At 35.9% G+C, this 25772-nt stretch overlaps 1 protein-coding gene across 5 annotated transcripts in view; it reads left to right on the top strand.

Annotated features, from left to right (window-relative positions):
• LOC100649570 (Down syndrome cell adhesion molecule-like protein Dscam2) overlaps positions 1-25772 on the top strand; it is a 308069-nt gene that overhangs the window by 159411 nt on the left and 122886 nt on the right. For all 5 annotated transcript variants that reach the window (XM_048414706.1, XM_048414703.1, XM_048414704.1 and 2 more), the window contains exon 3: positions 894-983. In XM_048414706.1, the coding sequence (XP_048270663.1) occupies positions 896-983 (88 nt within the window). In that variant the 5' untranslated portion in view covers positions 894-895. The remainder of the gene's footprint in view (positions 1-893; positions 984-25772) is intronic.

Below are 25772 nucleotides of genomic sequence, written 5' to 3' on the forward strand. Positions count from 1 at the left end.
CAAAGAAAAGTTGCTTCAATTTTGCATTTCTAGGTGAAGTTGATCTTATGAATGGGAATTAGTTCGTGCCACGGTAGGTTTTGTAGCGAATGTCGTTTCGAAGTTTGACTCGATTCTGCGTTACATGGATTAAGTTGATTTTATGAACGAAAGTTGTTTAATACCGTGCTAGGAAACAGTTTCATTATTTTGAACAGAATTATGACAAATTTGGTAGGATCAACTTGTACTTGGCCGAAGTTGATTTTGCTCCTATGAAATGAAAGTTGTTTCAAATTAAGATAAATATTGTTAAACGAATTTTTTAAATATCCCTTTGAATTATTATGTCCAATTTAATTCGGAGACAAAAAATACCTGTTGATAAAAGGATAAGATTGTTTTTTCTAAACAGGAGTAATTTTAAATTATAAAACAGGATAAATGGAAGTAGAAAATAAATAAATAAATAGGAAAAAATTGGAATAGGATAAATTTCTTCACATTCTCTAGTGAAGTTAAGTTCCTTTTATGGCAAACGAAACTTTTAAATATAAATAAATACATAAAGTCGTATAAAGCGTTATATATAATATTCCCAGTATATATCTCACGGTGTAGAATTATATATAATATCCTAATATAGACTTTGACGAGCTCTCGAGCGAAATTTATCGAATAAATGCGGGTAGTAAACGTATTTACCGCTCAAACATCGATACATCACCGACCAATCCGTTGGAACCTTCTATCCTAATTAATCGCTTGGAAAGCCATTTCCGTCCGGTCTCCGACGCCCGCAAGAAACTCCCAAAATCCATCATAGCAAAACGTACACTGTTCCAAACTACTTGCCACCCTATGATCCCAGCTTTTTGCTTCGTTCCCTAACCACCTGGTAATTCTTGTTACAGGAATGTTCCGAGAATGCGTTGAATTGATTGCGTTTCAAAGAGTTTCGGCTTTGGGAATGGACTCGACCGTGGCGGTACTCCTTCTCACCGGTGAGTGGTCACTTTTTCAAATTTCATCGTTCAACTTATATTTCTTGTACATTGTGTTACTGTAAATCATGTAACTGATTTCTTACAATTGCGAGTTATAATTTATAGAAATTTATATAGTGTATATTGTACATTTTTTTAAATATTTATTTTCACATGTTATCTTTGGAATGCAGATTATTCGGTTATCTATATCGGTTCGATGTTTCCATTATTTTCAACGATATAAAATGATTTTATTTCCGGAAGTTGGACTGGTATGTTGGAGTAGTATAATAGATATGTAAAAATACAATTTTCCAGTAATTTTCCAGAATCCTAGAATTTACTAAAAATTAGGAAACAATTCTTTGCCATATTTTATCCAGTGGAAGACAAATTCTTTAATTCATCTTACAAGAAAATATCCAAAAATAATATTTTATATTATAATCCGTATTCATCATGTTACTTTGTCCAACAGAATCAAAATCCTTTGATTCGCCCTTCGCTATAAAATTCCAAAAAACGATATCTTCCGTATATTTAAGTTACAGTCAGTTGTCGATCAGTTATCAACCAGTTATCAACGAATTATCAGCGATATATATAATTAACGAGTCATTAGGGATCCTATTTTACGACTTATATACTGTCTTAGCGAATTGGTTAATACGAGCGTCTTTGCGAACATTATCTGTATACTAATTTATCATTTTAAATATATTCGACGGTTTCAGCAACGAGCAATCTCGCAAATTAAACCTCACCGACCAACCACCCTCTACACATAAACCTCTACAAATTGGTTCAGCTTCATCGTTATATCAGGTTGTCCGGAAAGTGTCTTTCTTTCGCAAACGTGTTCTTTACAACAGTGCACCTTCATACAAACGTGAAAGCAAGTCTGTGAAATGTTTATCTCAATAAAACAAAGTAATTTGACAAAATAATATAAAACAAAAAACGTTGTGCGTCTATTATTTCCTCATAAAAAGAAAGAAAGTTTTCGGGCAACCTAATCAAAATTCTGTAATTGACCTTTCGACACAAACTCTTCAAAAATATTATTCTCTATGTGATCCATACTTCATTCAACAGAGTGAAAGCTTGTTAATCAAACTTGCAAAACAAAATCTCCGGAAATATATTTTTCTGTACACGTAATGACATGTCTTGTCTAATAATAGAATAAAAATCAACGTTCTGCAACAAAATTTTCCACCTGGGTAATTCCAAAAACTGTTCACCCCAACGAAGAGTACAGGTGAAATGGTAGAATGGCCGATTGCCAAGGACAAAGGAGAATTGGCAGCGTTCTGGCGTGTCCAGTGTCTAGGCTTATTCTCGTTTCTGAACATAGTACGACCTCTGCCTCTCTACTTTCTTCTCTCTCTCTCTCTCTCTCTCTCTCTCTGTCTCTCGCCTCGATAATAGCCACCAGCAGGGGGAAAGAAAAGGGTTTGTGTATCCTAGGGGACGCGTTGCCATGCTTGAACTGTGTCTAGATTAATGGACAGATAGCGTTCTTATTATATGGGAGCATCGTAAGACAATGACCTACCCAATCTGGCGATCTTTTTCAAAAGTGTATGGAGTAATTTGAATTCCATTTTACGTGGAGTACAAAGAAAACATTATATGAACGAGATTGTTTCTTTTGTATAGTTGACCGATTGGTTTATCGAGAAATTGATAATAGCGTAGATAAGACGAGTGATTGTGATTTGAGTTCCTCTTTCCGTTTAGAAAACGAGAGATTGCATTTTGAAGTGATACTCTGAATTTCATATCGCTTAAGATGCTAAATTTTAAAGCGAGGAAGTTTGTGTACGATGTTATCTAAAAGTATCCGAGGATAAAATATTTACGAAATGTTTACAAAAGTTAATTATTATCGAGAAGTGATTAGGTATCCCAGGATAAAATGTTTATGAGATCTTTACAGTTGTTAATTATTATTAAAAAGTAACTATGTTCAAATTGTCTAATCAGAATGTAATTTAATGTTGTATGACGAAAGCTGTTAAATTCACGTCTTTATAAGACCGATAAGAAACTTTATTATAGTACTTACATGCTAAACAATTAATTAATATTGTTTAACAGTTGGACGTTTGGAATTTTTAATAGAATATTGAATTTATAATTTCTTTTCTTGTAAGCAAATAAAATCACAGTGGGCTAAATTACATATACAGAAGTCTATAATAATTTTCATTATTTAACTTTAATTAGTATAATTAGCATCCTATTATTATTGTACCATTATTCCAATTAATATTAATATACCGAAATAATGCAAACAATAAAATTAATTTCCGTATTGTATAAATGAATCCATCAACATATATTAGCAGAATTGAAATTTGTAATTGACAAACCTGATAAAACCTGTTTATTATTTGAAATCGTTCGTTTCTCCACTTATCGTCTCTATATTGGATGATTCAAATATTCTTATTTGAAACGACAGAAGAATATTACAAGCTGAAAGATCAACTATATTTCCTATATTTCTCTATTAATCGTAAGATTTATCAGAGTAGAATTAGAAAATTTGATGTTTTCTTTCTATCACGTTGGAAACATTTTCATGCTTACGTTGCCGTGCTGTGTAAGAACTAGGATTTTTAATGAAAATAAATACCTTGCTAGTCACTCGTTCGACCAGATTATGATAATAATTTGAAAATCACGAGAGCCGTGGATGTAAATTAAGAGCGCACGGTGGATCATCATTTGCGTATTTTTAATTCCGGTATTGAGTTTTATTTGCTCAACACGTTGTTTGTTACTCTACATTTTAATTAAGGACAGAGCTGGATGTTTGCGCTAGAAGCACGTGGCTTTCGATAAAGCTTCGTCACACGCACTCTCTGAAAACATCCGCGGTTTTCATGCATTTGCGTTTTTAATCTCGAATAAAAATAACGCGTTTGATCGGCTCAACTTCGATTACGCGTCGATTGAGATTTATCGTATTAAAGGAAATACGTATTCTTCTTTTTCCGTTTGTTATAGTTTCACTGCTGTTCTGCTATAAATGCGCGGTGTATCTTTAAAAAACCTTGTTCCTCAAAACGGATAGAGGAGGAATTTCCTGTATCAAGGAATCGTAAAATGTCGTGGATGATCGCAGACTAGTGTCACCTTATTCCAAATCAAACAGAATCTCTGTAAAGAAGCTTTATCGCGAAAAACAGAAGAAAATTTTCCATCAAAGAATCGAAAGAAGATAAAACGCAAGTATCGAGAATGGTCGTAGACTAGTGATCTTCTTATTCAAATCACTATCCATTCAAACAATCCTATCTTCATCCACGAAACTCTCAATATTCAAATCACAATTCGCCGAACCAAATCAAATCCCTCTAAAGCATCTTCCTCTCTCAAATAGGGAGAGGTAAATCCTCTATCAAGAAATCGAAAAATGTCGTGATAGTGATCGTGATCGTATCCTAGTCACTTTCTTCCAAATCACCATCCACTCAATTATCTACCTGCATGTATGTAACTCGAAATATTCCAATCATAATGCGCATAGCGAAACATCCTCTTCGAAACAGAAAGAAAGGAAAAGAGACGAAAACTCTGTATCAAGGAATCGGAGAAGGTCGCGTATAAATATTAACTCTGCTCATTGCAAATCATCATCCGTTCAAACGTCGCTATCTCCACGTACAAAACTCTCGATATTCAAACTAGAAATCCACACAACCAGAATTAACTTCCAATAAAGAACCTTCGTCTGCAACAACGTAGACAAGAAAGAGTCCTCCATGAAGGAATCGAAAGAAGATAAAACTAGAGCATAGTTTGGTCGTCTAGTCACCTACGATCGATACTTTGAACGCGGCGAACCATATTCCGAATGTCCAGCATGCGACGGAAGGCGAGGGGGCCGGCTTAAGTTTGATTTGGCAAAGATCGACTCCTCCCGCGTGGCTGGTCTCTCTCTTCTTTCTTCTTTTTCTTTTTCTTTTTTTTTTTTTCTTGCGCCTACGATTCCCTTCCGGTGGAAGCGGTCCCGATGGCAAGGAGAAGAGGCAGGATCAGTCTGAGTGTGCGAACGTCCATCGTATACAACGGCCGTTTTCTACGTGTGTCGAAAGAGAGAAAGAGAGAGAGAGAGAAAGGTGGGAGCGAACGAAAGAGAAGAGATCGATGCAACGACCGAAGAGAGGAACCCGTAGGTTGAAAATAGAACAGGGGAAAGAGAGCAGGAGACAACGAGCTCGAGTAGGAGGATAGGCGAGAAGGGGTTGCAGAAGGGGTTGGTGGGGTGTGGAAAAAAGAGAAAGAAGTACGTTTGGTTTGGCAGCGGGCGGTGGGCGTCGAACTCGGGACATCGCGCGCGGATGACGAGTAATCGATCACGAGCACTGTGCCAACACTCCGGCCCGAACAGCTCAGTGATTCTCATTTTATGGTTTATCGATGCCGGCACGATGCAAGATTCGACGAATCTTGGAATGATGATTTGAGCGTCCAGGATATATTCTACTTTGGAATGTGTTTTCTCAAGACTTCGTTGGCTCTTTTGTCAGAGGAATTGCGAAGCAATAAGAAGACACTTTAAAGCTTAGAAGCATAAAAATCTATCTACTTCTTGTTACTCTAGATGGTTAAAAAGATTAGAAAAAGTAACGATTTTGAGCTCGTTGTAACAAGTGTGGAATATAGTCTTGTAATCTATATATGTACATTGCATATGTATATTCGCTTCAAACTCGACACTTCATCGATGATATGATATTTATGACGGTTTATCGATGCCGTGAGGTCGCAGGATTAGACGAATCTTGGATTGATGGTTTGTATGTTCAGGGTATTTCAGAATGTGCCTTTTAAGATTTCTTTATATAAAAGAGCACTTGTATAAAGGAATTACAAAGGTATGGGAAGGCATTTGAAGTTTGTCTATCGATGTTTTGTACTATAGTAGATCGAAAAGATTGGGGAAGGTAATGATTTCGAGTTAACTTGCTAGAATTTACTTTTACAAAATTAGAATTTAAACTTGTTACGACGGCTGAAATCTAACCCTGTAGTTTCTACATATATTTTTAGATTCATTTCAAATTTGACAATTTGCAGCTTATCTTCATCTCGGAATTATAATTTGGGCGTTGATGGTATTCTACTTTGAAATGTGTTTTTTTGAGACTTCTTTGGCATCATGCCCGCTTGTGCATGTTACACGACTGAACAACTGTAAAATTAATATTTTTCCCTGTCTGAATTGCAATAATATTTTACAATGTCTAACGTTGCAAAACGTTAATAACGAAAAACAGCTCGGTAAAACCCATTCTTCAGACAGCACTATGAAAAAGACACGCATACTCGTCTCAGGGATTTTAGGTTCTTGGGATCACATGTCACACTACGGCAATAATTCAAGCAACGTACGCGAGAGACTCGCGTTGAGAAGAGACGCTCTAGACAGGCCTATTGATTTCTGATCGAGGCAATCGTCGATGCCAACAAGCGTATCAGACCAGGTTTTTTCGCTCGTTCGTACAAAGTTTCGACGCAGCAACAGGGGTGGGATGGAAATTATCCATTAGAGGACAGCGGAGATAGGCCGCGTTGAAATATCGACGAGTAAACGACAGAAAACGACAGGGTAATACGACGACGATGACGACGACGATTTCAAACGGCCCTCGACATCGGTAAGAATCGAAGCCAAACGAATATTCTTCAAATATTTAAAAAAAACGATCGCAAAGAGCGTTGCTTTTATCAGTTAATTTTGGATGAACGGAAGTCAGCGAATCAGCCGAATCAGAAAATGCTGACGAATCGCTTGTTCGCTAATTATTACGGTGCACAAGTCGGTGTACGCCGTGGAGATTTTGCTTCTGCTTATTCCTCTTAATCTGCATGATGGTAACGAAGAGCTCTGCAAAGTGGGATTTGTTGAGTAATTAATGGTAATAGGGTGGCTTCGTTCAGATGAGAATGAAGTGTTTGGATGAGTTTTTCCTAACTTTTCTGTACGTTCAGTAGCATTGAAAAATATTCACTTTATTTAAAAATTATAACATTTCAAATAACATTTAATTACGATTAGCTAATGTTGTACTATTTGGTCGAGATTTGATTAGATGTTGAGTGGTTCGTTATTATAAAGCGTGAATTATAAAAAGTTAGGGTGAAATGTGTGATAGTGGAATTAAATCGAATTTGAAGTCGTTGGTAGTGTTTCAATTTGAATGTAAAATTATATAAATAAATATAAAAATATAAATGACGAAAATAGAAAGTTAGACGTCTTAAAGGAGGATAGTATAATATTACTGTAGCGATAGGTCGAGAAAGTAGTATTATACACGTAGAAAATTGAAACAAGAATTAAAGCGTAGGATTGAAGATAAGTGTGTCTGACCAAAGCCAGCCCTCTTCTCCTTCCGCTGTTTGTTCTGCCGGTATGGTTTAATCCAATTCCAACAGAAACTTGGCCCGCCTTACATCAATTTTCGAAGTATCACCGTAATATTTCTACAAAGATATTGCCAAAACTAATCAAGAACTTCAAATGAAAATCAAATTTAACTAGGTAATTACTTAATTTACATTATACTTGCGATGTTATACTTAATTACAAATCAGTAGGAAATTAAAAAATCAGAAATAATATACCGTAATCAGTTTGTAAAGTGAGAAGTTTTCTAATTAACGCCTTCTGTTTCGACGTAACATTTCATAATAAATAATATCTATGTATAGTTTGTTGCGACGTTATTCATAAAAATTAGAATTTTTTTAATTACTTTTACATTGTGTATATTATTAGCAAAATAAGGGGATGAAAAGTTGGATGTCCAGGAAGTATTTTCTCGTAATGTTAATTATAGAAATCCAACATTTTTGGATTATTTATAAATACTTAGAAATACTTTAGTAGAAAAATAAGAGAAGAAACAAATTAAACAAGTCCGAACATGCAAGAAATATTTTAATTAGAATTCTTTCTGCTAAAAGCGCTTGTTTCTTAATTAACAACGGTTTCATCTTCCCAAGAATTAGGATTTCGATAAGCTCGAATTAATGTTTGGAGGTCTGTTTCAGTAGAATCCACATCGAATAACTTGCCCGCATTAACAACTCTGTAACGAGCTGAATGAAGTATTAATTAATTTCTCGCAGTTAATTAACGAACAATTAAGCTAAAGTACTAGAATTGATGCGAAGCACCAATAATTATAACACTTGCCGTTGCAAAACCAAACGAATAAAAAACCGTGCTTCATTCTACTTCAAGCACGTAATTTTCATTCACAATGCTTTTTCCCAGCTTTCATTCAAATTAACGTTACGAGTTAAAAATGATGAAGGTATTAAAAATTCAATTTCGCGGCGGTTTTAATCAAAAGTTTGATCGAATTTATAAAGTAAATAATTGATTATAACAAAGATTATCATTGCCAATAAACGTCATACAGTTATATGTGCATGTAAAAAGGTGCAAATTTAATTCCACAGAATATTTTCATGGAATATAAATAATTTTAAAAGTTAATATTAATAAACGTATAATACTCTTTCGTAGATCATTTTTAAACTCTATTATATTATCGATAAAAGTTCTGAAAGTTTTAATCTGTTTGAGTTGGGTTTGTGAGAAAGTAAAGAAATATGTGGGAAAGTTTTGTTCACGTGAATTTTTAAATCAAGCGTCAGAGGATGACGCTTATGGCGAAGATAACTTGCGTCTGACCGTACGCAGACCTTCTCTCCTTAGACTGTTCATTCTTGCAATTAATTGCTTCCTTATAATAAAACCTCTAATTTCTCCCATATACAGTTTCTCGCGATCGTATTCGAATACTTTTGGAAATCTTTCATAAATATATTATGTGTGTTATATGAAACATCTTGAACTTTCATTAACAGTAACGAAACTCGATTATCATAGTTTTATTGGTTGTAAGTTTGAAAAAGTCTGTGACGAAGCTCAACTATCATAATTATATTTTAAAAATTTGAAAATGTACATAGATACTGCAAAGATATTTAGTGAAAGTATGCATTTTGCAGACAATACAAAAGTATTTAAACAGTTAACTATCTAACTTTATATTAATAAATCTAAATATTCAGAGACCACTTTTAACACTTAGCATATATTTGATATGGCTATTCATATTGTATATTAATTTTCTATTAAATATACATTTGCAATAGACATATCGTAACTCCTGCGTATATCTTCAGGTTAGTTTCAAATTTAACTAATCAAATCACCACAATCGTGTTCCATCACAGCGCTAATGAAATTTCAGAATGTTCTACATAGTAAGATATACACAATGTACATTCTTGGTGATTGATATGTACCATCGGCGTATTGAATTTTCCTTTGAACGATAATTTCTTAATACTTGCTGAAAGAGCATTAATTCGAATTCCATAATGTATTACTGGAAATACGAATATTTTATTAATATATTGTATCCTAAAAAATATGCAGCTTCAAAAAATAACAGATTCCTATTCACATGCTATTTTAATACCACTTAACATCAGAATTTCTAAATCATTTTTTTGTTCTGGGTTTCATCTATATATTATATATATTTGTATTTTTAGTTTTAGGGTTCCTGATATTCAATAATTATTCAAATTTTTCTTCAAATATTGCACGTACAAAATTTTGTATTAATACATTTTTGACCAATAGTATACGAGTGTCTTACGCTATAGCAGAAATAGCTGGTTCAGCCATTCATTTGTCTCATTAATTTCTAAAATCGAACAATAAATGTCCTAGCACGCTATACCTCCACGAAGAGTATTAACAAACCAAACAACTCCGTCATCATGCAACTTTTTACAATACAAACACCGAAAACACACAAATCCAAATCCATCATTCGCTAATTAGAAAATTAAATAGCCCGAAAAAAGTCTAGAAAAAGCGTTTCGTTAGCGAATCGAGCCGAAGAAGAAACAGGAAACTCGTTCGCATGCTTATCTTCCATTAAATTCCACCCCTAGCGAAGACCAAACTCATCTACATCTAGCATCCGTTCGTTCGCGTAAAACAAACACAGCTAGAATTACCATAGGTAGGAGATTCCCTGCCGGCGAAATGTTAACAACGATCGCTTTCCAAACAGGTCGAAAATTCATCATCTCGTCAACGTTGAAGCACAACCGAAAGCCACGTGCAACGTGTATCCGAGGATCCGTGCCCGCGCGATGCTTCCGCGAAAAATACAGACAGCGAAGAGGCATCATCCCCCTGTGGTCCCTGTCCCCCTGGCCATCCCCGTATCGATTTCTGCCCGATGGAGTATCGCGATACTCGCTCTTTGCCGCGTCTACCCCTTCGCCAACCCATCCAACAACCCCCGCTACCTGCCTGCCATCGTTGGTCCACCCTCGATCGCCATTCTTTGTGACTCTGGCGGGCAACCCACCACCTCCCGAAGCCTTTTTTTTCTTCTTTCTCTGTTACCCCTCGTGTCCTTCGTCGTCCGACCATTTCCCTTGCACGCGTGTTCCTGCATCACCGTGAACGGACATTAAGCGAAGGTACGTGTCCGCTGGAAAATGGACGACTTTACGGTGGCTAGCGTTATTCCGGTAGCTCGCATCTTTCGCACGAAAACGTCACTGTTAGGGGGATGATGAAGGGGGTGTTTGAACGTGCATGGAGTTTTGAAACGGTGCGATGTAGTGGCTGACGAAAGGTGTTCGAACATTTATCGTTAGACCGAGGATTTCTATGCGAGTTCGTATTTTTGAGAACTTAATTAAGAAACTATAGAACCTCGGGAGAGGGTCGTTTTATCTAACAGGTACCGTAGAGACCGTAATGTTTGAAAGAGTAATTTATTCATTTCAACAGTCATGAAAACACGTAGAATTAACTTTATAAAAACATGTGATTTAACAATTCAAATTTTTATTCACTTCGGCATCTGTAGATTCTCGTGCATTTGCAAAGCAAATTGAAAACAATCGCGGCATATCGATTTGCTTGTAAAAATTAAAATATTCAGAAAGGTGAAAAATATGAATCATTTTCTCTTCGCGTTACAAGTTGCTGTTTTCATCGATCTTCCCTTTTGCTCGCTTACGTTTCATGAAAGAATACGTTTTTAATGAGGCACGATAACCGGACAACGATAAAACCGTCTTTTTTCAACCCTTCATCTTCTTTTATCTTACCATTTCTTTTAATCAGCGTTCCATTATCGCATTTTATTCGAATCACAGTGAAAATCTTCGATTTATCGTCGCTATATATTTCGACGACTAAAATAGAAAAGAAAAATGGAGCAGTATCAATTTCGGATTCGATATAAATTATTTAGATTAGCGTTGTTGGGATCTTTCTCCGATTGTTTTACTCGCTCAGTGATAACGAAATGATAATTATTTATTGAGAAAATATTGAATACTAAGCCAGCTATTACAGTCGCGCAAAAATCCTGTCTTATTTCTCAGCCAAAATCTTTATACGAAGCATAAATATCATATTCTTCGTTGAACGAGATATTTTCTCTAGTTATCTATGATTTTTTGTCGTGACAATTACTTTTTAATATTCTTCGCTTAGATAATTCTGCCAATGTAGCACATATTATCGTAAATAACGATATTTTGACGTTTATAACATTACCTAATGATATTAAATTTTGCAGTGATCTGGCGAAGTAATTTTTAATATAGTTTATCAAATAATATTGGAAAATCTATTTTAATATTTTTGTATATCTTTTTACTATTTTATCTTCTCGGCCTGTCTTCTTTATCCTTCTAATTTTCCATATTTTGTACGATTTTCTTTAAACGATGATTGAAAAGGGATATCAGAGATGTCCATTAATTTCAAAGCGTGATTGAAATTTCGAATCTCTATGGTCGTAATATTACCATCGGTATAAATACGTATCCGTTTCTAGAGCGATACTTGATTAATCATTGGACTAAATACGTCAAAATTAAATTAGGGGTTTTTTTTTTTAAACAGTCGAGTTTAATGTAATTTGGTGTTGCACGTTACAGAGGCAATTAACTGTCATATAATGAACTGAACAATTTCCATCATTTCGCGCGAGTATCGAAATCATCGAAAATAACATCGAATCGTTTGAAGATATACCAAAATACCTAAATAAGCATTTTTCGAACTTTTTGACATAATTTTATTTTACTTCAAAAGAATTTGTTGCACAAAATCAAATACATTATCGTTAAATTAAACTTTCGTATAACAGTTTCATTTTTTCAAATTCACTGTTACCTAATTTTCTCACATTTGTATAATTTACTTTCTAAGAAACATTTCATACGAAATTTTCTTACAAAACAATGATGTACGATCTGTACAATATTTTATAATTAATGTTCCTATAAATAAACAAACGATATGTAGCCGAATAATTTTCCTCGCGAGCATACGATTTCTCCTTACATTTAAACTTCTCATAAATACAGACATATGCTCAAATAATTCTCCTTGCTAATTTTATACGGATTGTCTTTTTAAAAAAAACACAGATGTGCAATCTGCACAATGTTTTACGTTTAAGCTTCTCATAAGTACAGACACACGTGCAAATAATTTTCCTCGTAAATTTGACACCAATCCTTTCTAAGAAACGCAGATGTGCAAATACATTGTTTTATAATACATTGAAATTTGTCCTAAGTACAGCCACGTGCGAAAATGATTTTCCTTTCAAATCTTGGACGAATTCTTCTTGCAAAACAAATTAAATCGTCAATCTTGAACGTGGGGAAACTCTATCGCCAAGCCGAAGAAATTTCAACCCCAATAGGTTTCCACATCCACTCGCGCTACACCGCATAATTACCGGGGAACTCGAAGAGCCCATCAATGGGCCGCGAAATTCGTGCCATTCCACCTGCAACTCACTCGATTCCGCGCGAGGAGCAATTTCCTGACGCGACACTACTCTTTCTCGGCTTCGCTTCGCTGCGAAAGCAGCTGAAAGCATGCGCCTGTCGCTCGAGCTTCATTCGCTGACAATGCTTACGTTGCCATAACTCAACTCCGTGCCCGTTCCCAACTGATGGAACGTGACCGTATTTTGAGATCGAACGCGTAATCCTATGATCATTTTCGCTCCTCCAGCACTCGCCGATCAAACGATTCTAGTTATCAATAGATGGTCCTTAATAGGATAATTTATCCAAACACGGAACGTGGTCGCATCCTGAATGAAAAGTCGAAGCGAAGTTGAAGAGATTGTTGAAAATTGAGATAGTCGTTGGTTAACTTGTCCGTGTTAATAGTTTTGATTTTACGATGAGGTGCAACGCAGCGAGGTATGTAAGCTGATAATTGTATTAATTTTATAGTTCTGCAAATCGTGACAAGTCTGGCGTATAGAATTTGATAAGCAACCCTTAACACGATGGCTCACCATGGAACTCGAAGTAGAGCTGATTCTCGGTGTAGATATATTAGGTTGTTCGAAAAGTTTCTTTCGTTTTATGAGGAAATAATAGACGCACAATGTTTTTTTGTTTTATATTAGTTTATTGCATTATGCACATAATAATAGAAATATAACGAAATGGATCATATCTAATTCAATAAAATAATATAAAACAGAAATTGTTGTTCATCTGTTATCACCTTATGAAACGAAAGAAACTTTCTGGACAACCTAATAGAAAGCGTCACATCTTAAATGAAGGGTCGAAGTGAATGATAGGAGTTGTCGAAACTTGACGTGGTTATTGGTTTGCTTGTCTGAGATAATGATCTGACGAAACAGTATAATACAGCGAGGTATGCAGGTAATTGTAGTTTAATAATTGCAGCTGATAATTGTAATAAATTTATGGTTCTGGTGATTAACCATCGATGTAGGTCCGTGAATTTAATAAGTGACCCTTAATACGATGGCTCACCATGGAACTCGAAGTAGCTGATTCTCGGGGTGGATATAGAAAGTGTCACATCTTGAATGAAGGGTCGAAGTGAATGATAGGGGTTGTTGAAACTTGAGATGGTAGTTGGTTCATTTGTCTGTGCTAGTAGTTTTATGAGGCAATATAATGTAATGAGGTATCGAAGTGACTGTAACGGTTCAATGGAATTTGGTAATTGTAGATAATAATTGTAGTAATTTTATAATTCTGTAAATCGTCTGTCAAGTACGATCAACTATCGATACAAGCTTCAGATATAGAATTTGATAAGTGAGCCTTAATACGATGGTTTATCGTGGAACTTGAAATATGTAGCTGACCTTTGACGTGTATATAAAAAATATAGATTTATTGTGATAGTAATTTCAGCAGACAGTACAATATAGCGAGTTACGTGGGTAGCTACGATATTTCAAGGTAATTGATTAATTGTGCGGCGATAATTTTATAATTCTATAAATTGTCTGTCATTCGAGCTCAGTTATAGGTAATGAATGAAAGGCTTGCGATGTAGAATTTGGCAGCATTTTTTTGAGATTGTTAAAATGTCTTAGAATACGATTCTGTATTTCCTTGTCTACAATTTTACGTATTAGGTTCTTTCGTTTTATGGGGAAATAATAGACGCACAATGTTTTTTGTTTTATATTATTTTGTCGGATTACGTACGATCCATTTTATTCTGTTGAAATAAACACCGCGATATTTCACAGACTTGGTTTCACGTTTGTATAGAGGTTCACTGTTGTAAATAACGTTTACGAAAGAAAGACACTTTTCGGATAACCTAATATTTAATTTAATTACCGTTTCTAACAAAACAAATGTACAGATATATAAGCTATTTTCAGTGTCATCGATTGACGCATAAATCAGTGGATGGGGAGTTATATCCAATTAGTAAGAATTATCGCGTAATTTTACTTGAAAAAAAAGACAAATTTCTGCCATCCAGTTCGAGGATCATGTTTGAAATTTTCAGAGAATTCTTTTTGAAACTCTTAACGAACCTTGCCGGGATTTTAACCAACTTTTTTAAGAGCCTGAATTTTTAATTCTAAGTTGCTCGTGTCGAATCTTTTTAAGCAGTTACTGCTGCGCACAGTAAATTACTAATTTATTGCTTTTAATATAAATTTTCACCAAAAATATTTAACGGAAAATTTCCAAAGTAAATAATTACCGTTGATCGAACACGAACTTTATTTAGCTGGCTAAATCCATCAGATTAATTAACAAACAGGTACTTCGAATATTAATTCGATGCAGGCATCCCCTTCGTCCACAAATCGATTTTATATTTTTAACATTCGATCGTTTCAGAACACCGCGAAAACTAATTTCACGCGTTGCACGGTACCACGGGGAATCCGATTTTGATCTCCCGTTATTATGTGTTTTTCGTTTCTTCCCTGCAGCTCACCCTTCGCCACTCTAGTCAACCCTCGCTTCACCCCTATTTTCCGGATTAAATCGTGTCCGTGGCGTGCACATCAAAGCGGTGGAAAAACGATAGATCGAATTTGCCGGATTTCCATCTCGTCCAACGACTGACGAATTTTCACGGGTTACACCGTGAAAAAGGTACATTCGTATCATGTGTTCTGCCTTTTTCTACTTACCTTTTACGGATCTCGATGTATTTTTGATCTTAAGTTAGAAATCATAAAAAATATTCTAAATAATAATATTAATATCAAAGGCCATTCACAGAGTATCGAATATCAAAATAAAACTATAGAATATCATCGCATTATATTGAAATTAGATTTCTATATCGGTGTATTTCATTTGTATTATGTATCAAACATGATAAAATATGAGTCTGTTTTACAATAGCTAACAGCTATCATTTCTCATCTAGCCAGAAAGTCGATGAGAAATAACTGTTACTTGGACGATGAGAAATTGTATTCTAAATTGAAATAAGCTTCGATTTCATATTTCCTTGTTAGCTCATTGTAGGCAAATGTCCGCGGGAATTTAAAATAGTCAAATGTACACTCGTTAAATTTACAAAATCATTTCCCCGCAAGGATAGGGGCTCATTCGCAACAATTTTATCTCAATCCTTTATTTTTATACAAAATAGATCGCCATTATTTTTATTCGTTCAGTTCCAGTACATGTAGCAGACTGTTCTGCTCAATTCTGACAATCGCGAATCCGTTTACCATAGAATTTCAATTTGACCCACATAATATTTCGATTGCCACTGTCGCGAACGAATAAAGCACCGCGAATATGAAACGCGAAGCCCGAAGAGAAAGCGATCGCGAACTATCGACGGCAGGCTACGTTTGATCGACGATATTGTTAATGAAATTTGCGATACCTGGCAGCGATGCGTTCCGCTTTGCGGTCCAGAGTAAATATTAAGCGCGCATTTTAGCGCCTCTGGCAACGCGTGCTCTGCGGTCACGTAAACGTCCGGTTGGGGCCGTAATATCGCGGATAAAATCGATTTCGACAAAATCGACAGCCTGCCCCGTAACAAACGTTCCTATATTTTGATTCATTTCGTTCTTTTTTACACTATTTGCTTTTATTTTTTAGTCTCTTACGCCGATTTTTTTTTTGTTTTTATTTTAGTCGTTGTTTTTATTTTTATTATCCGTGTCGTTCACGAAAATAGATTTCAATGATTTTAGGCTGTAAAAATTTATGTGATTTTTCCGAGCGACGGTTTTAAATGTACGTACACATCGTCTTTGATTTCAAGGTATGTAATATTTTTCAACTGACTTGAAAATTTAATTAACAGAGGATTTTTAGTGATCTGAGATATCTAATTGAGAATCTTATAGCATTAATAATTGTTGCGAATTGTCGACTAAAGAGCAACCGGTCAGGTCAAACCGATCGGTCGATATCGCGTACCTCGAATGAATTAACGCTCAAGGTGCAGGAGGTTCAATAGATCGAGTGTTAGATTAATCTAGAACTTTATTTGCACTTGTTGTATAAAAGTAACGTGTGATGTTATGAACACGGCAGCGGTAAAATCTCGTTGGCAGTGAAGTATTTCATCCGTACGATACGATGTTTGATGATGAACTGTCCTCCTATGTTGCTGATTCTCACTATCAGCCGTTGGGTTTCGTCTTTCCGGGTCCTTTCCCGAGGTTTTTTACCTGACCTTGGAGTCATTAGGTTTACAGCTCAGGGAAGACACGTAATTCGGAATTTCCTAAAGAAGGGAAAATTCCGAACAATGATTTTGATGGAATAAAATTCTCCGGGTAAATTGTCCTAATTTTTTAAATATGGTTTAGTGAAAAATTTTGAAATTTAACCAGTAGCTTTGGAATAGGGTTACGTATATTAAATATCCTATTTTTTGTAATTGATCGTAATAGAATGATTTTGAATCGATCGTCGCGTGCTAAACTATTTTGCTGTTTAACATCTTAATAGGAAGTTTGAAGGTACAGCAGGTAACGGTTTAATAGGCTTATGGGATAGCTTTCAAGAGAAATGAGATGATATTCAAAGCACGCTCTATCCTACGTCTTGACACGTTGACATTGTGAAACATAGTAGGGAAAGTTATTAAAAGATCGTAAAAGATGCAACACGAAAAATGGAACGACCGCACGTGCCTGTAACACACCTAATGGAATAAGAATTTTAATCACATTTCACAAAACCTCTTGTCTCTTCTACTAATATAATCTTAAGACGTGACGTGATACTTGCGCAACTCGGATAAATATCCGAACTCTGATATAAAATTGATACGGACTCGCTTGAAGATATTTAATTAAATTATAATGACTTCACTGTTTGTTTTTATTATTACAATAATTACAATTTTTAAATTCCAGGATTTGAAGAATACAAATTTTCGTCGACCTTCTTATACTCTCTTCTTGCTCACTTACATCTAAAACACACAAAATTCTCAAAAATTCCTGTGTAATTATCTTATTTGCATAAAGATACAGCATTCTGCAATAGTGTTGCGTTACGTATTTACAGAATTATTTTATCTTCTTCCCACTGATCTTCCAATAAAACATTCTTAACTTCAAATCAACCTAATTCTTCCAAAGAATATTAAATATTAAAATCATATTTTTAGTCATTTTTACGAGACATCAACGTTACATTACGATCTACCAAATTTCAGAAATTCTCCACGGTCTTTAATAATCGAAAATCGCACAAATCACCGTATTCTTCCTAAAAATTAATTAGAATTATTTTGTACACCGGCTGAAAAAGAATCAGATGTTACATCTGAAATATCCGTGAGAAAACTGAATCCTATACCAGTCGGCATACTCGCTGGTTGTGTATACGTTCCGAATCAGATTTTCATCTGGTATCCGTGACGCGTCGTTCCGCGCGTCTAATCCATCACCGCGTGGCAGCGGCGTTAGGCATCGCGACGCCGTGTCGACGCGTACACGTTCGCTATTGCGTGTTGAAGTTCGTCTCGGCTGTCAGCTTGACACAACAAATCGGGTTTGCCAGCCTGTTCCGCCCAACAACGTTGTAATCGGAGAGATATTAGGGGGAGCGGAAATTGGCAGACTCTCGTGGCTGGTGTCGCGTTTTACAGCGATCTCGTCGACCTGTTTATTAAAATGGGACCATTTTCAGGGATAGGAACTTAGGATTATAGGAACCATCACGGAACTTATCTCCAAGTGACACCATATACCGGGTGTTTGATGATACTTTAAACGTAACTGTAGAAGATTTATTTGAGAATGACACGATAAGTCACATTTCTCGTCGTTTGTGATAGAGAAATTCGAAGTTCGATACATTGTGAAAGAATTCTTTTTCTCAATATATATCTTCTTTATTTTACTATGAAATATTAGAACATTAAACAACTTGCAAACTCAGGCAGGAAATATTTGCCATAGAAAAAAATCAACACCTTTAAGAAAACATACGATTAATATTGAAAAATTCACTGAAATGTACAGAAAGATAAACTTCCGCGTTTCTCGTTACTTGTATTTGAAATTTGCGTACGCGTAGGAAACTTAAACCGTGAAACTGCAAGAAAAGCAAGAAAGAAACGTTATTATATGAAGTTTGCCAAGGAACGCTTTGTTGCAGAGTTATGAACGAATATTGTACGTAGGAAATAGGTAACGACGTATTTTCCATTACAGCACACAAAAGTTAACTGTATTATTGTGTCAGCGTGATTACATATTCTTTATCGCGTGGTAACAATTCTGTGCCCAGTTCAGAATAATTATGACAATAATACAATAAAAAGCAATTATCTATTTAGTATTTTTAATCCCACGTTTCGAAATCTCCTTGTGCTCGGATACAAGTTTAACATCGATAAAAAATGGAATTAATAACATCTCGCAGTCCTTGGCAACTTCGTTGAGTTTCGAGAACTGTGTTTTTTTATTCATTACATTAGTTCTTAGTGCCAAGTACGCTGAAAGCTGTATAGGACGTGGTGGAACAGCTTTTTGGCCACCGAGATCACCGAGCGTTACATACCTTGATTTTTACTTACGGGGAACTGTAAAAGAAAAGGTTTGTTTTATAGAGACGAGTTCACATGAAAAGCTAACGTAACGAATGAAACACGCAGTCGTTGGAACTCAACAAAATTCCCGGGAATTGCGAAATGCTATTAATTCCATTGTTCATCGATGTCCAATTTGTGTGATACCACAGGGACAGTATGATTAAAAATACTAGTTAATTGTTTTTTATTGTATTATTATTGTAGCTGTTAACGGCGCGGAGTTGTTATCACATGATAAAAAGCGCGTAACTACGTTAACACGATAATGCAATTAATTTTTGTGTGCAATAATGGAAAATACGTCGTTGCTTATTTACAGCTCTGTAACAAAGCGTTTCTTGACAAACTATATTTTTTCCCTCTTTTGCCTACAGATTCAGCCGTTGCAGTTTAGCGGTTTAGGTTTGAAACGTCTCACAAAACAAATTGTTCTATCGATTGAACTTCTAATTTAGAATCTAAAAATAATTCAGAGAGCAGCTACAAACTACAACAACGTTCTTCGCAACTCTACAAATCGACGAAACCCAAAAGACGCGAAATTAAACTAACTTGAGCTAGCTAAGTTAGAAACTAGAACTCCCAAGAAGTCGAACGAAATTCTTAATATGGTGAAACTATGACATACAAACATAAAAAGTACCAATCCTGCAGGAAGAGGCAACGTTTCAAGAAACACGAACCACAACCTTCTCAAATTCTCCTAAACATAGGCAATTAACAATTAAAAATTCACCAAAGTGTACGTCGATAGCCCAATCGACTGAAGCTGCAATCTGAAATCTAAAAATACCTGAAAACCGTGCAACTTTTCTCCAACCTCGTCAACCACCCTTCTGCGACCCTTAAAATCGGGGAAAAAATTCCTGGAATAGTTGGCCCTCTGTGAAAAGAATTGGAAAAAAATTATTCATTTTTAATATCGCGAAACCCATCCCAGCGGCGAAAGAGAATTTCGCGAAATCCTATTTCACGGTCCGCGGAATTCCCAATCCCACTCGTCTCCATGACGCGTCCGATCGCCGCGCCAAATTCAATTATTCCCACCGCCGCCGGGTTATCTACATAATAACGGAGAGGATCCGATTAAATCGGTAAATCGTGTGCCGCTGGTATTCGTGCCGGTTGGTAATCGCGTCTTTCGCGGAAGGCGTGCACGATATCGCGATACAGAAGGCTACCTCGGCGAAAAGATTTAGTGTCGGTGGCACGTTGTACTTCCGCCAGTGAATCATCCACCGTGCGACGCTTTTACGCGTTGATCGGACAGCGAACCGCGACTCATCATCTCTATCTGACTGGTCGCATCTAATCGCCGTGCTTGAAATGTACGAAGCCGCAAATTGACCTCGGTCAAAGCTGAATGAACGTCGATGGTGATTGTTGATAATAATTATGAGAAAGGTTTGTGTGAAGGGTCGAGAGAGGGTTAATTATAGATTATGGATTATGGAAAGTTGTGGTTTTAGCGATGTATAGGTGTATATCTCTGTCCATTAGTCAAGTTATACGAAATTTCTATAGATTTTAAACGTATACATCGCATACCCGTTGATTCTACGTGAAGCCAACACCACTGCGATCGTCTAATTTTTATATCCCGATCTTGCTCCAATTTTACCAATTAACGAGAACCTGTAATAACTGGGCGGTGGATATTTACGCGTTTATAGGAAATTTGAAAGTGGAAAATTGCACAGGGTACATTAAGCATAGGGTAATATTAAAAAATATACGAATTATTCAAAATGCTTTCTATAATTTTCTATAATATTCTACAATACTTTTGAACAATTTTCTATCGAGGTTCTACTCTCGTAATTATCTTCTTAAATATATGAATTTAATAAATATGAAATATTCGTATAAAGATTCGGCGTCTGCCAACGACGTAATAAGATATTCAATGGAGGATTGAAACGAGAGATCATGCATATTAATCCTTTGCACTCGAGGACTTTTTCGACCGGGCGTAGCAGCTACTCTGGATGATTTAGCGTATACGTGACGCGTGTCTTACAACTAGTATAAAATAATTTCATATACAAATTAACTTACAAAAACATTATATTCTAATAATTTATCTATATTTACATCGTTGAAAATATGATTTTGTAATATTGATTTCTGTATTTTGTTGTATGATAAATTATAAAGCATTCATCAAGATGCATTCTTCATATAATTAATCTCATTTTTCAACGGTTCAAAATCAAGTTCATCTTCATTTGAGCTAATTTCACTTCCTAAAACCACTTTTTCAGGGTTTCTAAACTATAATACTTTTGCCATGATCGTCGAATCCGAACTAACATTGGAGACGTTTCGGAGGGATATAAGATTAAATATTTTATCTCCATTTTAAAATCTAACACTTTTCACTTCCTAACAGAGAACACAAAGAGCTAAGCAACTAATTTACGAACCAATATTACACTCTCATCAATTGGAGAAGTCGAAATCTAGTATAAACAGGGACTATCGCCTCTCGCTCGCTGTTGGAGTTGCAGCACGGAATGGCGTGGTGATCGAAAGTCGCCTCTCGAGTGCAAAGGGTTAATAAGAATCTTTCCATATTCTGTTAGAGCTTTTCAAGTTGCTAAATATCACTATTGAGATATGTATAATTGTATGTGCTAGACTAAATTACCTGCGCAATAGTGATACATGTATGTGAATATCAGTGTGGGGAAGTATGTGTGTGCGCGGCGTCTCGAAAATAAAGGATTGTAAACTGTTCAGTCGGTTAACAGTCGGCTGTGGAAGAAAGTGCCGAGACGCGTGCAAGTATGTATCGATGAATATCTTAGAAATCGTCCATCAATGAAAAATATATAATTATCCTAATATGAATTCCAAGTGTAAATTTAGTGTTCCTATACCATTATTTCGGCTATTAAAATCCAAAATTCTCAACAAGCACAATGAGTTTTATAATATTCTATTTTCTGTTTTGCTTATTACGTGCGTCCTGTGTATTCTTGTGTATTCAAGTTTCCCTTAAATCGCCAGTCCTGGTCATCGTAAATTCTCTAAATCGTAGTTCGTCTTCTTCGTCTACTGCACCAGACCCGCTGACCCGCATTGCCACAGTATTATCAGAACTTTCAAACAAACAGACAAGCTTGATAGTAAAAGGGGAGAAGACCTACAGTGTGGCGTGACGGTATGACGATTCAAGAGGGTGAATTCACGCGATTGAAACAAGAGGATGTGTGAAAAGAAAGGAAGGGGAATCGGGCGCGAACGGAAGGGCGTCCCAGGGCTGCCTTTTTTAGACCACTTATCGAACAGCCACTCGACTGCTACACGGTGGCTATATTTAATTCACCGCTTAGGTGGTGAACCGGCCCACTTGACTCCTTTCCCCCGGTTCGATGCACTTGGAGGGCTAATTCCATACTATCTGCAGCGTCTAGCGAATCCAGCATTGTCCCATTGTCACGATTCTACCGTTATTTCCGATGAAATCGATGACTCGTCTCTATAATTCGACACCGTGCTGAAACTGGCGCGATGAGTTTGTATCTGTTGTTTGTGCAGGTTTGCGAAGGTTTGTGGATAATAACGAAGGAAAATGAACACTTGTGGATGATGTTGCGGCAAGTTTAATTAGAGAGAAATGGTTACACTGATCGAGAGATTTGAAATAATTGGGGAACGAGAATTGGGAGTTGTAATATCTAATGGATGAATGAAATTTCTGTTTTGAGAGAAATTATTGACACGAATATTTTAGGTGAATGGTTAGATTTAATTGTTTTACGATACAGCTATTGTGTATTTCATTTCCGCTACTGCAGTAATTCTGGTGCAAATGTATTTATGTATATGTAAAATAATATTCGTTAGGCAATTTTTTTGATTGATGAATTTAATTAATTAAGAAAACGAAATATTAAACCCGTGAGATATATTAATATTCCAACGTCGAACGAAAGGATGTATTAATATTTTCCGTACAGAGCATCAATACGAATCATTATTTTCCAATTAGTCTACACCTGTTAATCTGGCTTAATCTTCGTTCCTTGTTTGCCTACACTAATTAATTTCTTGACAATTCACAGAACGGTATAAAACTGTGCATTTTCTTTGATTAGATCTGCAATTATATTCGAAATATATACATTTCATTTTCTATAAATATCCTATTAGTCACGCCTGAGGATACACGTACGTAGTAGTAATTGCATACGTATGTACTACGTTAGATACAGAAGCCACGATATTAATCACAGAATCCATTTGACGTGTCTAACACAGAATTCAATTAGTTAATGTCACGATTTCTAACAATTATTTGAGCCAGTGTTTCCAACCAAACGGTATAATAATTCTTAAAGCGTTTACTCGCTCCTCGACAATTTCCAAATACATCTAATCGCTCCTAAATGTCTCGATACTGGCATGTAATCAAAAATGAACATTTTCATTGACTACAATATAACAATTCTTCGATCTGTTACTCATATCTGAATATTTGTCAAGTACGCTTCATCAGCCATAAATGTCTCAACATTCTCATACAACCGCAAGCGTACATTTCTACCGACTACGATGTAATAATTCTTAAAACTTCTACTCACTTGTCAATAATTTCCAAGTACACTCATCAGCCATAAACGTCTCGACATTTGCATATAACCAGAAATGTATCGATTGCCATCGACGAGCCTCAGGACCAAGCGCGTAACGATCGACTCGTTATCCTATCCATCGAACGTTCCCTAATAACGTCACATAATCGCAATAATTTCGTGTATTTCCACTCTACCACTGAATTATCATCGAGAACCGCGTAATTCCCGGCGGAACATTGTCCTCGGTGCAATCGAGAAGAGGAAGCAATGAATATGGAGTCAAGTGGCGATACCCTGAACATGGAGGTCCCGCGTTTTACCGCGTCGATTCCTCGTTAAAAAGCTGGGCGGACCTTCGTTCGCGATACTTGACGTAATCATAGCATAATGGAACTGTAAACGTGAAGTGTGCACACAGTAATGTCTTTCCGTACTGTCGGCCCACTCGCCTCCGGACAGAATAATGCAATAAAGTTCTGCCATTATTAACGTTCATGACTGTAGGAATGTAAAAAGAAAAGAGAGAAGAAAAAAAGAAGATAAAGGGAGAGAGGGAGAAATAGTAAAAGGAGCTTTGGAGGGCCACTCGACCGTATTTCCCGTACGAGGACCGCAACTCTTCCTGCATCCTCGTTTTTTTTCCCTCTCTAGTCTCCACTTTTTTCTCTCTCTGATTTTTTGCTCGTTCTTCTTTTTCGTGTTTTAATCTTGTCGATGCCGAAGTGCAGGCGGTAGAACAGACAACGTGAAGCTTTTCGCGAAGATATTAGAAGGAGGATGCTTCTATCGGTGATTGGTAAAGTTATGTTTGTCGAATATTTCAATCTTTGAGAATTATCTTTGTTTTCTCTTGTCGATTTTTATCTGACATTTTTAGCGTACGTATATTGTGTAACAACGTTATAATCGGTTCTTTTGATGTTCCTTCTTTCAGAGATTTACCGTCTCTGGAGATCTGAAAGTATCGCTTTTAGGGGATTTTATTGTTCTCCTTTTTTATGGATTAAAAAGGTGGCGATTAAACGTAACTGTTAAAACCTTTGCCGAGATTTTGACTATTCTTCAGCGAGTTGCAGCTAATGCTTTGGACAATTTTTCAAATTTTCGTGGTACTTGCCTCTTTCATCAAAGAAACTAACACATTTTCGAATAGTTATATAACCTTTGAGAATACTTAGTGGATTTTTAGTAATTATTTATGTATTTTGTAGGATAAAGATAACGTTTAAACGTAATTGCTAAACTCTTTGAATTTATAGTCGAGTTTATAATCTTTTTCTGAATTTCTTTCCAATTCTTTAAACAGTTTTAATGTTCATTTCTTTCATAAAAAGAGAATAAACATTTTTCTGAATAGAATATCTGCCTTCCATATTTTTCACCATTTTCTAATATTTAAATTCCGTTCTATTTTATTTGTGCGAGAAATTCTCGCGTTTCATCGATTCTTCGAATGAATTTCGAATTTCACAGCGAATACACATCGTGACTTAAAAAGATATTGTGTTCGAAGTTTTGCATTTAAGGAAAGGAATTGGAAGATCAGTTTGATATTTGTGCTTGCGATAATATCAGATCCAATGACACAACTATGAAATTCTCTGTATTGTTATAAAGTGTATAGGACGTTCAGGATGTACAGAAGCAGGATGGATAAAAATAGCGAAGAGAGGAGCGAAGCGTATGAAAATATGATACGATACGTGCAAGTTTGGATAAATAGGAGGCAGCATCTTAAAGAACTCTGGTATTTTTAAACTTACAAAACGATGCATCAGGGATGTT

The sequence above is a fragment of the Bombus terrestris genome, chromosome 3 (genome assembly GCF_910591885.1).
Source record: "Bombus terrestris chromosome 3, iyBomTerr1.2, whole genome shotgun sequence".
Taxonomy (NCBI): Eukaryota; Metazoa; Arthropoda; class Insecta; order Hymenoptera; family Apidae; genus Bombus; species Bombus terrestris.